The sequence below is a fragment of the Carettochelys insculpta genome, chromosome 31, assembly GCF_033958435.1.
Source record: "Carettochelys insculpta isolate YL-2023 chromosome 31, ASM3395843v1, whole genome shotgun sequence".
Taxonomy (NCBI): domain Eukaryota; kingdom Metazoa; phylum Chordata; order Testudines; family Carettochelyidae; genus Carettochelys; species Carettochelys insculpta.
The window spans coordinates 4,127,598-4,143,071 of record NC_134167.1 but is presented as its reverse complement, the minus strand read 5'-3'; the positions used below and the strand labels follow the sequence as shown (position 1 = coordinate 4,143,071).

Genomic DNA, 15,474 nt, shown 5'->3' with positions numbered 1-15,474 from the left:
TCTTTCTCCCCGCGGGCTTCTGCCGGGGTGATCCATCCCTGGGGTGGGGGTCTGGCGGGGGGTCTCTCTCCCCCCGGGCTTCTGCCGGGGTGATCCATCCCTGGGGTGGGGGTCTGGCGGGGGGTCTCTCTCCCCCTGGGCTTCTGCCGGGGTGATCCCTCCCTGGGGTGGGGGTCTGGCGGGGGGTCTCTCTCCCCCTGGGCTTCTGCCGGGGTGATCCCTCCCTGGGGTGGGGGTCTGGCAGAGGAGTTCTTCTATGGGGTGGGGTCTCTCTCCCCTCAGCTTCTACCAGGGGTGATCTCTCCTGAGGGTGGGGGTTCTCCTACCATGGGTGTTCTACCAGGGGTGATCCTTCCTTGGGTTGGTGGCCCATCAGAGGGGTCCCTTCCCCCAGGGCTATGGCAGGGGTAATCCACCCCCTGTGGGGAGGGAGGGCTGACGAGGGGGTCCCCTCCTTGGGGGTACACTCATGTTACAGCAGTGGGTGCTGTACATGGAGTTCAGCTGCTAAACCTGGGCTTGGGTAGGGTCATCCCTGAGCTCCCGCCTTGGATGCCAGGCAGGGGGCTGCACCCAGGTTCCTGGCCTGTGGGGACCTCCACCCCCCTTGTATGTGCTTTTTTGCCACAAGCATTTTTCCTCTGGCAGCCTCATCATGGATCCCCAGAGGCCCCCTTTCCAGGGTGCTGTGCCCTTTCGCATGCCCCGTGGATACTGCAGGCCTGGGCCTCAGCAGCAGCTACCTCAACCTGAACGTTTGGTCCAAGGCAGGGCAGTGTCTGTGCCCTGGATGGGCAGGATGCAGAGGATGTTGCAAGAGCCACGGCAACAAGTAGGGCCTGGACAGAAGGTAAATGTGCCAGTAGGGCACCGTCAGTGTAAAAGCCATATGTCTTTTTGGGAACATCGTGCCCATGCATTTATGTGCTGGTGTTACAGTACCACCAAGAAGTCCCAGGCATGGCCCCATTGTGGTGGGTTCTGCACAGACTGGTTGAGCCAGGGAATGCCTGAGATTCCCATAACTGAGGGGCTGACGAAAGGAGAGTTGCTTTCTCTTAGGCTATGCGTAGGCTGTTGTGCCTTCAACAGAGCCCCTACAGAGCTTAGGTGGAGCTTGCGGGAATGGTCTCCAATGGGAGGTGTCATTTCTGCTTAAACATACAAATATGCCTTTGCTCTAATCAAGTCGATATGTTGAAAATAACAATTTTTGGATGTGGCAGCACGAGCAGCAGGATGGGCTAATGCTGCCACTAGTACAATCCATCTGAGATCCTAGTTGTGTACCTGTGTGGTGGTACTTGGGTGTCCCTCATGCTACTTCACCTGAACTTTTGTTTTTAGCATGTTAGCTTGGTCACAGATAGCACACCCTTGTCTTTTTGAGCTGTAAATTACACTTTCCAGCTCCAGTGCAGACATAGCTTCAATATGTCTACTCTGCCTTGGCCAGTACTTTTCATGGAGTCGGTTTCCCTTTCCCTTGTGTTGAGGCAGATGGTTTTTTACTGTGATGGGAGGTTTTCTCCCAGCAACAAGTGGGGAAAACATTTGTAGTAATTGTCAGGGAAACTGGGGAGTGGCATAAGGTATGGACCTATCTTTAACTTACTTGAAATTGATTAGATCTTGCTGCCCTGCCTCTCAAAAGTTCCCTCTTCTAATAAATATTTAAATTTCACTTAATTGCTCTGAGTCATTTCAACTCAGGAGAGCTCTTGGGTGGGATTTGAAGAAACAAGTTTTGCTTTACTCTGTAAGGAGAGCTATATAATCTGCTCACGCATTTTACACACACCCCTTTCAAAATACAGCTTTTTATTTAAAGACTACCTTGATGGGAGGAAAAATGAGTAGCAAAATCTTACTTGATTCTAAATAGAACAATGTGTGAGTAACCGTATCAGAGACTTGCTCTGGTATTCCTAGACTGTAAGCTCTTCCGGGCAGACTGTCTCTGTTTAGGTGCGTACACATCAGTGATAACACTGTAATTGCTTAGAAAATAATATGAGTAAATATATTGATGTTTTTGTTCTGGCAGAGGATATTGTTTTAATGGTAACCTAAACAGTTGCAACTAAATAGCTATTCTTATTGCCATGTATGATGGCATTGGTTAATGGAATAAGCTGCAACATGGATGGTGTCTGAGTGTTCATTCTCTTGCCCTTCAGAAGCCTGGCTGTGTTTCCTCACATGCTTTTCTGTAGGGACTGTGCTGAATGCACAACAGCCTATTTCTGAGAATAGTATCTGTTCGGATTTGTAACAAAAATCTTAAACATTATTATAAAAGTAAGACTATCACTCTAATTCAGTTGCCTTTGTAATAGTTGTAAATTTTACAAGGTTTAGCTTTAGTATGAGTTGCTACTTGGCCTTTGTAAATGTGCTGCATGAGTCTGTAACCTATGATCCTCTGCAGAGAAATGTTTCAACTGCAGCAAGCAGATATTTGGTGGGAGAAAGCCAATAAAAGCTTATGGTCTGCTTGTGTTGCCGGGAAACACTGCTATCTAATAAACCGGTCCTTTAAGATTTCCCTATAGAGGCTTCTGTTGCTTTGTGGTTACACTTTAGTACCCAAAAGAAAGTTTCTTGCATGATATGTCTCTTGGAAGTTCACCTGATCTACCTATTGAGATTGTTATTTCGTTTAGGTGTTAATGAAGCTTTTTCCATTCATTCTTTAAAGCTTTTGTCCTTTGGCTTTCAGGAGGAACCTCTTCCATCTGTCACGACTCTGCCTTCTCTGTTCCAAGGACTTGGTGTTGAGACAGTCCCAAGATCTGCCTTGGGTTGGGCAGTTCGACCTTTGGGTAAACTATCCAAAGTTTGTATAAGTTTGTCTTCTGTTCCATTAAAGGCTGTTTTGTGGTGTAGTATTTAAACTGGTCAATAAACCTCTTTCATGTTTTGGGACGCTTTTTCAGGCATGTTTTGAATCTCCCCCTTCATTCAGGTCGCGGCATCTTGAGTAGGGGCCTGGGTGATATGGAGAGCAAACTTAAAGCAGGAATGCCAGTGGAGCCCACTTTTCCATCGCCAAATGTCATGCCAGCTGGGGACAGCAAGGTGGAGGGGATGATTTTTCCGAGCAGGTGAGTAAAATGTTTGCCTGAGCTGAACTCTTGGTTCAGAAAGAGCTCCACATGAGATGCTTAGTAACTAAGAGGTGACTGTGTTAGTCTGTATTGTAACAAAACAACAGTCATGTAGCACTTTAAAGACTAACAAAATAATTTAAGAGGTGATGAGCTTTCGTGGGACAGACCCACTTCTTCAGATCGAAGTGATGCTTAGTTAGCAATAGCTTTCATACACCAGTGAACTAAGCTTGCATACTGCTCATGTGCAGTGTATGTCATGGGCATTGGAGAGGTTTAATGGTCTAAAGTTCAGGTTAGAAATGCTAATGCTCCTTAGCAGCAGAGGCTTCAATCCCAGCAGGGCTGACTCAGTCTTTTATTCTGCCAAGGCAGGTAGAATGAGTATGAAGCTGTTTGCAACATGCTGGTCTTTTGAATCAGATGAAAAACGAGGCTTGTCTGCTCTATGTGGGTGGTAAAAATGGTGCAGTGCTTTTTGTGTGAAACGAGAAGTCCCTCGTTGTCTTTGTTGAGAGCTCTCTCTCTTGCAATGTTTGATTCTGACCTACCTCCCAGAGGTGGCTGCATTTCAGTGATAAATTAATACTTGTAGGTGAACTGGGGGATGGAAATGCTCTAGAAATGAGTTTTATTGGGGTTAACACAACTCGCAGGCATGATTTTTAGTCATCTTTGTCTCTGAAGGAGAGCCATACGATTATTGTGCTTGACATTAGCAGTCTGGGGAATTGTATGCAGCAGTTGCTACTGGTTGGGCTGCACAATGAAAGACAGACACTTGAGTTTTCATTGCCATTGTGCTGTGGAGTGTGTGTCGAGAGAGGATTGAGGTAGAGTTTCGTGTCATTATATGTACATGGCTCCTGTGCTGCAAGTGTGCCTGCTAGCAAACTTCCTCACGCTCTCAGGAGTAGGTCTCTGCTGCTGTTCTGTCCCAAGGTATAAAAGGGTAGGAATAGCAAGGAAAAATGCAGAATGGAGGTTGTTCACTCAGCACAACCCACAGACCTCCGTCTTCAACTTCATTCCAAGAAACTGCGTGGAGGAGTCGGTTGAAACTAGACTGGATAAGAGTTTTGGCGGAATGGACTGCATCCTTACAGGCATAGCATAATGGGGCCCCATCTACTTAAGTACTCCTGTCATACAAAATATAAATAAGAACAATGTAACAGAGGAAATTGTCTTGTGGGCAACTTGTCACCCGCAGACTCTGTCTGCCTCTTTCCCTGGGGCACCGGGACCCTACACATCCTATTTCTCCCCATCCACCTCAGCGCTTCTGGAGCACCATGGATCAGCTGTTCAGAGTTTGAACAGCCATGCGGGCGGGGGAGTAGGGACGGAATGCAAATCAGTCAATTTGGAGTGCCACAAAAATGCTTGGATGGGAGGAGTAGGACGTGTGGGGACCCCCCCCATGTGTGTGAGAGGCAGAGGGGGGCAGGGGGGCCATGGTCCACTGTGGCCCACTGAGATGAAGGCAGGTCAGTCATGCTGCCTGCTCACTATTCCTGGTTGTCCATCTCTGATTTACAATGTTCATGACTCCCCTAAAACTCCCAGTGGAAGAATGAGGTGTCACTGGCCTGCTACTTTTGTCGGGTTTGGGCTTTCAGACAGGGATCCTGGGGAGCCCCTTGGGTCTAAGACATATCTGTGCCATTGCGTGAAGAACAAATTTGGAGAAGGGAGAAATATTCACAGGTGTACTGTGAGTGTGGCCTCAGTCTGTGGTTTGTCATTCTTGGATGGATGCCACTGCATGTGGATCCTGGTTTTAGGCTTAAAAATAAGCTTAAGCCTCAAAATTGAAAGAGTGAAATCAAAACAGGCCAAAATCTGTTTTAAACATGACCTGCATTCCCATCGGTCATGTAATCTAAATCACAATGGGAATGTGGAAACTTCAAGTTGGGGAAGGGTTAACATCTTTCTTTTCATTCTTGTCTGGATTCAGAATTATTGGCCGTGGGCAAATGGAAGTGCCGCCTGTCCCTCTGGGGAGATCGCTTGGCAGGATGTTATGCAGAGTTCCTGCAGACACAACTTTCCTGCGCCCAGCCATGCTTCAGCCTCAGCTCTCGCAATCACTGCTGCCAGCCCTCGGGTTTTCATCCCAGCCAGAAAGTCCTCCGCCCACCCTCGTTGAACAGATGGAGAGAAAGTAAGTGAGAGGCGGGGGTGGTGAGTTCCACACTTATTTCTAAACATCTCTGAGATAAGCTGGTACATAGAATCTGTAGGTACTTGGGTACTGTAGCCTTTTATGCTGTAGAAAAGCATAAGGTACATCCTTTGTTAAAATAAGTGGCTTGGCGCCTGGTGGATTCGTTGCTGCAGACTCTCACAGGTTATTGCAGGAAGAGGACACAAGTATCTACCTCTCATATTGTGCATTGATGCCTCCCGGTATATGGCTTTGGACTTGGATTAACAAAGAAATAGGAGCTGATGCAGAGTGGAAACCACAGAGGAACAACAAGATGCTGTGGGGGAGGATTTCATAGGTGTCAGGGAAAAAAAATAAGGAACGGCTAACTTATACAGTGGAAGATGCTGCAATATCTATATAACCTTTCTCTGAAACTGGCTAACAAAAACCACTGACAGCAGCACGTGTGGGGCTTTTTGCAACTGCTTCCCACTGATAGCTGCTGTCGAACTTGCTAATTGTCCATCAAGAGAGCCATTTTGAATGTAGTCTGAGATAAACTAAGTCAGGTAGACAGGTGACTAGTCTAAGTCTGGGTGGTGGAGGGATAGCTTAGTGGTTTGAGCATTGGCCTGTTAACCCCAGGGCTGTGAATTCAATCCTTGAGGGGGACATTTAGGGATCTGAGACAAATAGATTTAAAAAAAATCTATCACAGATGGTCATAGTCCTACTGTGAGTACAGGGGATGGGACTCAATGACCTCTGATAGTCCCTTGCAATTTTATGAGATCGGTATATCTCCATATAGAACACGATTCATGCTGTAAGGGTAGGGGAAAATACTAATCGCCTTCAGGAAGAGACCCTTCCAGGCCAAACAATCAGATTCTAAACAAACATCTTTCAAACTGAATCTGTAGTGTTCTGTTCCACTACAGGCAATGTGATCAGGGTGCACTCTGTCACTGAAAAAACTTAGGTAGCTGGGTTAACTTCTTCTTTTCCCTTAATTTACCCATCTGTAAAATGGATACAGTATTTTCTGCCTTGCTGTGAATTTGGGGATTTGTTGAATGTTTGGAGTGTGCTTTGAGATGTACATATGGAAAGTATTCATAGGATGTTCTCAGCAGCTACTAATTGTTACACAGGTGCAAAGCATAAAAGAGGTCTGGGGTAGGCTTAATGCACTTAGATATTTTTTTCTCTGTTACTTGGCCAGGGTGCTGTCCTGCCTCTTTGAATTAATATAGACAAAACAAGTGTATGTCATTTGTCTTCCCTCTCTTCATATATTTACAGAGAACCAATAAAGAAACAGGGATCTAAAGGAACGGCTTTCCCATTAGGATTGAACCTGATTAAAATACATTGCAAAAATGAAGCTGTTTACCAATACCATGTGACTTTCAGGTAGTGTTACTTTGTGCACTTGAAAATCTTTCTCAGTTACAGTGAGGTTTGAAATAAGCAGTAGTATTCATATAATATCTATAAGCCTGCCACTCTGAATGATTTTTAAGCAATGGAGATTTGGAAGATACAGTGCCCGGGGAAAATATAATTAAATTGATTTCACAGTTCCAGAAACAAAACATGGTGGGGAGATAGCATACTTCAAATATCTAGATTTAATTAGATGAGTGTTACGGTAACAGTTCTTCCAGAATCCTTTTGGTGGTCACGAAACAAAATCATTCTATTGGCAAAAAGCATTAATACTGTACCACAAGCATAAGTAGTTACTTTGAAATAGCCACTAGAGGGGGCAGCATCCCAGAGCTTATCTCCGGTTTTTTCTTTCTGCTGCATACCCCTTGAAATCCTTTCGAGTACCGCCAGTGGTACACATACCACAGCTTGGGAAACACTGCTATAGAGTAATGATTGTGGCTATGTCAATATAGAGTTTATTTAGACCCCTGTTTTCGTCTAGTATTTTGCTGTTAACCTGCACGTTGCCATGATATTTCTTGTATTGCAGTTTTATAGGCTTGGGTTTGGGTTATGGTGGTGGCAGGGTTGCAAGATATGATACGAAAGCAACCCTGAGAATCTGTAATCAACACACATTAACTAACACTTCAACGCATACTCACATTTTTCTAGTAAAATGATATTGCAGATGCTATAAATCATTCTCTCTCCTCTTCGTCCCACCTTCTCCTTAACTCCTTGACCTGCAGCCCTGATGTGGAATGCAAGAGCATGCGGTTTGCAATGATGAAGGAGCACAGATCAGTGACAGGAGACGTTACTGCATTTGATGGTTCTATGCTCTACCTGCCTATCAGGTTGCCTCAGGTAAGACATGATACTGGTGCAGAAGATACACAGACCAACTCTTCCATGGTGCTGCATGGTTTGAGCCATTTTAGGGTGCCATATTGTATCATTTGAGTACACGGCTTTTTTGGAGAGTATAAGTGAAACTTAGCAGTAAAAACACAAGGTATTTTATCCTTTGACTGTCATATCCTAAGCCACAGAAGGGTAGTCGAGTTAGACTGTAACTTTTACAAATAACAAGCAGTCCTGTAGCATCTTAGAGACTAACAAATGTATCAAGCCATAAGGTTTCATGGGTAGATGAAGAAGTGGACCTTATCCACAAAAGATCATGACTTAATACATTTGTAAGGAGCTACAGGACTGCTTGTTATATCCTAAGCCAGTAATTCTTTAGGCCCTGGTTAGATTTCCATAACCCACTGAATATGCGTACAATTCTTGTGAGCACAGAAACAGCTGGTGATTTCAATTGTTTTAAATGGCTTTTCTCCTTACTCTCAAGTAAAGAAGAGCGCACATTCCCCATTCTCTTCAGGGACTGGAAAGGGGAATAGTTTGCCACTGTAACAGATAAGGAAGGGAGCCTAGTGTGTGTGTAATAGACCACCTCAGGGTACGTGGCAAGGGATCGTGACTTTAGTACCATTTTGTTTCCACTTAAAATTTCTGCACAGTTGGTAGTTTGGGGAACACAGGCCTAGAATGGACAAGGGTCTTGCATGTCCAAATTGGTGTACTTCAGAGTTACATGCAGGAGCAGCCATCTGCAGTACTTATCTTTCAGGAGCACAAAACTGACCAGCTTGCAGTGCACACAGAAATTTGCCAATATAACCAAGTATTGGAAGTTTCCCAAATCACATCACTGTGTGTCTGTGGTTCAGCATCTTCATCTTTCTCAGGGTAGTCCTGTGAAAGCTCATCACCTAATAAATTATTTTGTTTGTCTTTAAAGTGCTACGGGACTGGTTTTTTGTTTTGTGAAGCTACAGACTAACATAGCTGCCTCTCTGTGGCTCTCAGCTTGTGGAAGTGGAAGAAGCGGGCTCTGTTTGTTTTTGCCATTTATGCTTCAAGTGGAGCAGTGTGCTGAGACAAGATACTTGCATCTATGCTCTCCAGAAAAGTTGGCCTGCTAGTGGGGTTTTTTGCCTAGAAGACACTGGGTGCTCTCTTGTGATGCAGAGATGAATCCTTCTAGACAGCAGGAGGGATCTGCTGTAGCAAATTCTAAGCTACGCAGTGGCTCCAAAGGGGTATTCTAGTTTTATGGTCTGAGTAGTTTCACTTCTAGCTGCTGCTAAGATGTCTTCCGCCCTTCGCTAGACTGTTGATCTGATGTGTCAGAGAAAGACAGATGGAGCTGAGATCAGCATAAAGATTCAGATGACCAAAATCCTAGAGCCCAGTTCGGACCTGTGCGTTCCATTTTATAATGTGATCTTCAGGAGGTAAGGAAGAGTTGAGGCTAGTAACTTGATATTATATTTAACTTTTGATTCAAGTCCATGATGCCATTTCCAAGATGTTAAGGTGGGAAAAGTTTAAAGCCAAGCCAAAACCTGTTTCAGGCATCTTGTGTGAAAAGAAAAGAGGGTGCATACCATGGACAGTCTTTGTCATGGCAGATCATCCATTACTTTCTTTCGTAAGGTACATCGGAGCCCAAGGATACAAAACACTGAGCTTTCTCCGTTCATGTTGACTGTATTATACATTGAGGATACCAAGCTCCTCACACAATGAGACTCTTAACTGTTTTGTAGTATCTTCCGAAGGGTGTGAGCTATTTAATGCAAATTTATTGCTTACCTTTATCTGGCCCAGCCACCAGAATTCTGTTATTACCCTGCTTTTCTGTTCCAGGGTGATGAGAATTTTAGATATGAAACTTGTTGGGAGAAATTTCTATGACCCAACCAGTCCTACAGTGTTGCAGCAGTATAGGTTAGTACTATTATTTGTCTTTCTGAGTTTATTGCCGTTATCTCCATGCACCTTGCAATGCTTAAAATGATGAGGAAGAAGAGCTTGTCCCTTCAGTAAGTTCGTCTAAAGAAGCTGTCAATGTCTAACATTCTAAAAGTCTGATTTGCAGAGGTTAAGCCCTGCATGTGTGGGTTGCTGGCCCGAGTAGGTTGGGTGGGAGAGGACCCTTCATTTAGAGCATCTTCCCAACTAACCTGGACCTAGTCCTAGCTTGTGCTTTTGGAACCTGAGGTCACAGGTTCGGTCCTTCTAGACAAACCTAAGCAGATGCCACAATTGGGCTGTTTATTGGTACTAGAAGACTTAACCAGCATTGCTCAGGTCCTTCGGGACAAGGGGCTGATGGTGCCGAGGGTGCAGGAGTAAGAGCAGGGGTTTGGGAGGAGGGGTGTCCCGGGGGGGGGATGGGGGATCAGGGAAAAGGTTGGGAGTGGCCACCAGCTTCTTCATGGGGGTAGCCTTTGGAGGTGGCCACCACACACCCTGCCTGACAGCTTATCCCTGAGGCAGGGAGGCTGCCTTGCAACCTGCCCACCGGTTTCGTCCCAGGACTTGACCAAGGGGCAGGGTGGGAGAGTCATGCACCCCACCCAGCCACTGGGTTCTCCCCCAGGCCAGCTGACTGGGGGTGGGCAGGGCTGTGCTGGCCTCCCACTGGTGCTTGTGGGAGTGGAGGCCAGTTAGCGTTCCCCAGATCCTGGTCTGGGGGAGGGGAGAGGCTGTGTAGCAGCCGGGACCTGCTCCGCAGGGCAAGCTGGTGTGACAGGTGCTGCCGGCCAGCAGCTGCTCAGTGAGACATTTGCTACCCCTCTGTGGTTATAAGTGAGTATGACTGTGCCTGCTTTCATACCCCTCCTTTTGCTTGGTATTGAACAATCCCATTATCCTGGCACAACCAAACCCTGACCTCACTTTAAGCTATGATAAGAGGAAGCTGCATACCAAATTTAAACATCCTAGCTCTTCCATTTAGGAGTTCATGAACAAATGGACTCGGACAGACAGAGGTATAAACACGCCTATCTGAAATATATAGGCTATAGAATTATGGAGTTAGCCCCATTGTTTTTGAGCACCTCGGTTCTAGAAAGTCAGCCCTTTGTCTTGTGCTTTGTCTGAATCCTGGGGTTCCAGTCTAGTCATTGTAACCTGAAAAAAACTGCCTTTATTTTTTTTGACATACAGTCATAGATTTTTAGCTGAAATTCTAGCTTCTAACTATATTAAATATACTCCCTGTGGTGTGCTTCCTCTGTGTTCACTGCACAGTTTCACATCTTATAGACTGAGGTCCCCCATGAATTTTTTGGATGTGTGCGCTGATTTGCATGTTTTTGTAAAGGTTACAGATATGGCCAGGTTACTCAGCCAGTATCCGGAGGACAGATGGTGGTCTCTTTCTGTTGGCAGATGTCTCCCACAAGGTCATCCGGAATGATTCTGTCCTGGATATAATGTGAGTAAGGGAAGTGAGAATTAAACAGCTACTGTGGTGGTGCTTACGAAGAGCTGCTCTTTCCATAAGTATGCCGTGAGGAGCAGTTCTCTGAAGGGGGAGTGAGATGATCCCATAACATTGTCCCCTGAACCCCTACAGTGTTAGATTCAGACTAGTGCAACTGAGTTGAGAATCTAAACGCTGTTATTTTGAATCTTTTCTTTAACTACAGAGCAGTTACAGCATGAGTAGTACAAGCTCTCCCCACACTGTCTTGTTAGCGCAATTCACCCATGACCTAGGAAAAATTTATAATTGTATTTCTTCCTTGTTGAAATCTGAGAGCTTTTCTCCATCCTTCCCTACAAAGGAATGCAATCTACCAGCAGAGCAAAGAGAACTTCCAGGACGAGTGCACCAAGCAGCTAACTGGCAATATCGTCATTACCCGCTATAATAATCACACGTACCGTATTGATGACATTGACTGGAACAAGACACCGAAGGACAGTTTCACCATGTCCGATGGGAAAGAGATCACTTTCATAGACTATTACAGGTAGACTCTTCTGTACAGCGGGAGTTGTTGCAGGAAGAAGGAATCTGATTCAACAGCCAGCCCCAGTTTGTGTACCATTCTGGAGCATCATCTGACTTTAACTTCAATGCAGATGTAGTCTGACCCCTCAGTTCTCATCTCTAGCTCTGTTGTGACAGAGTCGCTGCTGCAACCTGGGAGCTGAGCTAATTGTTCTGCTATCAGGAAAGTGCTTCTTTTAAAATTCTTCCCCAACTCCTTTTCCAGTAAAAATTATGGGATCACCATCAGGGAGCTGGACCAGCCGCTGCTGATTCACAGACCCAGTGAAAAGTGGAGCCCCCAAGGGAAGGTGAGTTGTTTTATGCTGCTGGAAAGCCCTAGCAGTGGGATTTCAGCACACAATTCCCAGTGAATGGCTGGCAGGTTTGGTTTGTGAGGCTCTCTACTCCCTTTGTTGCCCATGCACCATAGTCCTGCTCTGCACGGGACCACTTGTAGGTGTCAGAGAAGTTCAGTTCCCTTCGTCTAGTCAGTCTGTGACTTGTTTGCTAAGGCTGTTAATACCCCATGTGGTGGCTTCTAAGACAGCCCCTGCTCCATGTTCATCTGTCAAACCCACAGAGCTGTTTGGTAAGGTAGCTTGAGTCGCTGTACTGAAAATTCTCTCATCACAAGTCCTCTGAGCCATCCAGGCTTCCTTCTGCAATTGTTCTATGGCTTCTTTCAACTCATCTTGTGTCAAGGGTTAGTTGTTCTTGGTGCGTGCCCTGATGTCGCCAGAAGCGAATTGCTTTGCAGTTCTGCAAAGTCACAAGCCTCCATTTTCACGGATCTGCTGTTAAGTGGGAAGGAACCAATGAGGCTATGCAGAATGTTTCCAAATGCTCCTTTTTGAGCCTTGCCAAAGGTAACAATACTACAGAGATCAGTAGTGGCAGAAATAGTTCCTCAGGGTTCCGGGGAAAGAAACCTGGGGCACACTTGAGTCCATTCTCTTTCTTTGCCCAGCAGTTCAAGCTTCCCCCAGCAGTAGCAAGGGCTGGTAGTATTTTTTTCATGTGTGCAGGATGGGTGGGAGGAACCTACTCAGCAGTCAATGTGTTGATATGTACTGGCCTCTATTTCCTTTCAGCTTCAGAGGGGCGAGATTCTGCTGCTGCCAGAGCTCTCCTACATGACTGGGATCCCAGAGAAGATGAGGAAGGACTTCCGAGCCATGAAGGTTGGAGCACTGCTGCAGTGGGGCAGGTCTTCAGTTCCCTCAGGCAGATGTTTCTCATTTCTTGTATTCTCTGCGTCCTTCTCCCAAGACTTCCAAACTAGTGCCCAGTTGGTGGTTTACTGCAGTGGATCTGAAGAGCCAATTTTCGCTTGATCTGATTATGCTAAACGTCTCTGATGCAATAACATTCTGACTGATTTCCACATCCCCTTCCTTGTCTTTCCTGTTGTAGGAGTGGCGTGAATTGTGTGCATGGCCAGTTGTGGGGATTATACTCTGTGTGGCCATTGGTGTTCTCTAACCTGTTCTACCTCTAGTATTCTGCCATAGCCTGAACATAGAGATTTTGGGCTGAGCCCTGAGATCAACATTTGGTCAGGCCTATGGGTTTATTTTAACAAAGGGGATTGGAGTGGTAATTATGGAGCTGTCGAGTGGATATGTGTTAGCTGGAAAAATGGGGGTGGAGTTGAGATGTACAAGAGAGAAGGTGGGGCCGGGAAGTCTGTAAGGAACCTTGGTGCTTGGCAACCAGAGCTGTCGCATCCATAGGACGAGGTGGAGCAGATGCTCCAGGCCTCCCACTTTTGGGTTGCCTGCAGCAGCCGCCTCAGCTGTCCTATGGACAGGAGAGGAGGATTACCTGGGACAGGGTGCAGGCGGTGGAGATAGGCAGTGACAGCAGCAGCCACTGGGAGTTGAGTCCTCTTGACCTCTCCCACTGCCCTGCACTCACTGTGTGGAACAAGAGGAAGCTTGCTGTGCTTCACTGCTGCCTGCTGAGCTGCACTTCTGCATGGGCAACTGGGGGGCTTCCGCTCATAAGCACCCACAGTGGAACAGAGTCACAGCACCCGGGGTGAGTGCAGCCAGCGGGGAAGGGAGGCTTGGGGTAGGTGACCCCCTGTAGCTGCTGCTGCCGCCAAGCACCTTTCCCCTCTACCCCCCAGCCCAGGGAATCCCTGAACAGGTTGTTCGGGGAGGGGGTCAGTGTGGGGGTGGAGCAGGAAAGGGGCAGAGTTACCTGGAGCCCTGCACCTGGCACCCACTCAGGATGACCCTCTTGGTAACCCACTGATAGATGAATGGGATTCAGTAATCAGGGTCCTTTCTCATTTGCTGTAAGGAGTTACCTGGGAACACCTGAATCGATGCTAGGACTGTAAAGGGTTTACAAGTTAACCATTACTCAGGCTAATGCTTACCTGGATAACTGGTAGGCTGGGCCCAGCTAGAGCAGCCCCCCTGCGGCGGGATACCAACCCTCCAGGCTTAATAGCTTAAACGTTTAACCGGTTAAGTTTCCTAATGAGAATTTTACATCCCTAATTAGTACTTGGATTTCACCATAGTCTGATCCTCTTACCATGTGACTTAGTCATAAGCACATAGCTTTGTTAATATCCCTGTCAACATTTCCTTTTGATATGTCCCGGGTGTTTGATGGCTTGTAAAACTGCATCTAGGTGTTCTTGCGCAAGTGGATGAATATGTGACACCACCTTGAAGATATTTCAAGGTAAATAACCATGTTTGTCTGTTTCAGTGAAAACTGAGAGGTTCTCTAGCCAATGTTCCCTCTAATATTTTTCCGTCCATGTGCTGAATAAATTTATGTGCACTGGGACAAGTGTGAATGTGCATCATGACGAGAAACAAAACACCTAGGCCGTGTCTACACTAGCCCCAAACTTCGAAATGGCCATGTAAATGGCCATTTCGAAGTTTACTAATGAAGCGCTGAAATACATATTCAGCGCCTCATTAGCATGCGGGTGGCTGCGGCGCTTCAAAATTGACGCGGCTCGTCCTAATGGGGCTTTTTTTTTGAAAGGACCCCGCCTACTTTGAAGTCCCCTTATTTCCATCTGCTCACAGGAATGAGGGGACTTCGAAGTAGGCGGGGTCCTTTAGAAAAAGAGCCCCGTCGGGATGAGCTGCGCCGCGGCGAGCCGCATCAATTTCTAAGCGCCGCAGCCACCCGCATGCTAATGAGGCGCTGAATATGTATTTCAGCGCTTCATTAGTAAACTTCGAAATGGTCATTTATATGGCTATTTCAAAGTTTGGGGCTAGTGTAGACACGGCCCTAGTAATGGATACTCTGCTAGTCAGCTGGGTGGCATTTGAATCTCTCCTGAGTGGCTGTACAGGCGCTCCGCTTACAGGTAACACTGCCTGTGGCACCTAAATGACACGTTTATTTGGGCATAGATTTTTGTGGCCCAAATAAATGTGTTAGTCTTTAAGGTGCCACGGGACCCCTTGTTTTCAGGATGAATAACAATTTCATGCACAAGTAGAGGTCAGGTATGGCTATGATTCCACCTCAGGATACTGGAATTCTCATGTGACCTCTGTTGTTCCCTTACCCATCCTCCCTAGGACCTAACCAGTCAGATCAACCTGAGCCCTAAGCAGCACCACTCCTCTCTGAGTACTCTGCTGCGTAGAATTGAGGAGAACGAAGCTGCCAGCAAGGAAATGTCACAATGGGGCCTATGTTTGGACAGGGGCATGTGTAAGGTAGGATATTTCCTATCTTTCATGAGTGTTGTCTAGGCAGAGCTTAGAGCAAGGGACCAGGTAACAGAGCTGGTCTGTTCTATTACAGACTCTGCCACTGGCTTGCTCTGGCTTGGGATGAATGATTCAACCTTCCTGTCTGTTTTCCCGTCAATAAAATGGTGGTAGTACTTCATCAGGGTGAGGGGATTT

The 15,474-nt window shown here is 46.4% G+C and overlaps 1 protein-coding gene across 1 annotated transcript in view; it reads left to right on the top strand.

Annotated features, from left to right (window-relative positions):
* The first annotated feature begins 655 nt into the window (after positions 1 to 655).
* PIWIL2 (piwi like RNA-mediated gene silencing 2) overlaps positions 656 to 15,474 on the top strand; it is a 33,150-nt gene continuing 18,331 nt past the window's right edge. Inside the window, exons 1-13 of the mRNA XM_074981751.1 lie at positions 656 to 850; positions 2,726 to 2,825; positions 2,969 to 3,107; positions 5,077 to 5,283; positions 6,577 to 6,687; positions 7,461 to 7,578; positions 8,893 to 9,017; positions 9,433 to 9,513; positions 10,898 to 11,011; positions 11,364 to 11,552; positions 11,799 to 11,883; positions 12,667 to 12,756; positions 15,142 to 15,282. Of these exons, the coding sequence (XP_074837852.1) occupies positions 656 to 850; positions 2,726 to 2,825; positions 2,969 to 3,107; positions 5,077 to 5,283; positions 6,577 to 6,687; positions 7,461 to 7,578; positions 8,893 to 9,017; positions 9,433 to 9,513; positions 10,898 to 11,011; positions 11,364 to 11,552; positions 11,799 to 11,883; positions 12,667 to 12,756; positions 15,142 to 15,282 (1,695 nt within the window). The remainder of the gene's footprint in view (positions 851 to 2,725; positions 2,826 to 2,968; positions 3,108 to 5,076; positions 5,284 to 6,576; positions 6,688 to 7,460; positions 7,579 to 8,892; positions 9,018 to 9,432; positions 9,514 to 10,897; positions 11,012 to 11,363; positions 11,553 to 11,798; positions 11,884 to 12,666; positions 12,757 to 15,141; positions 15,283 to 15,474) is intronic.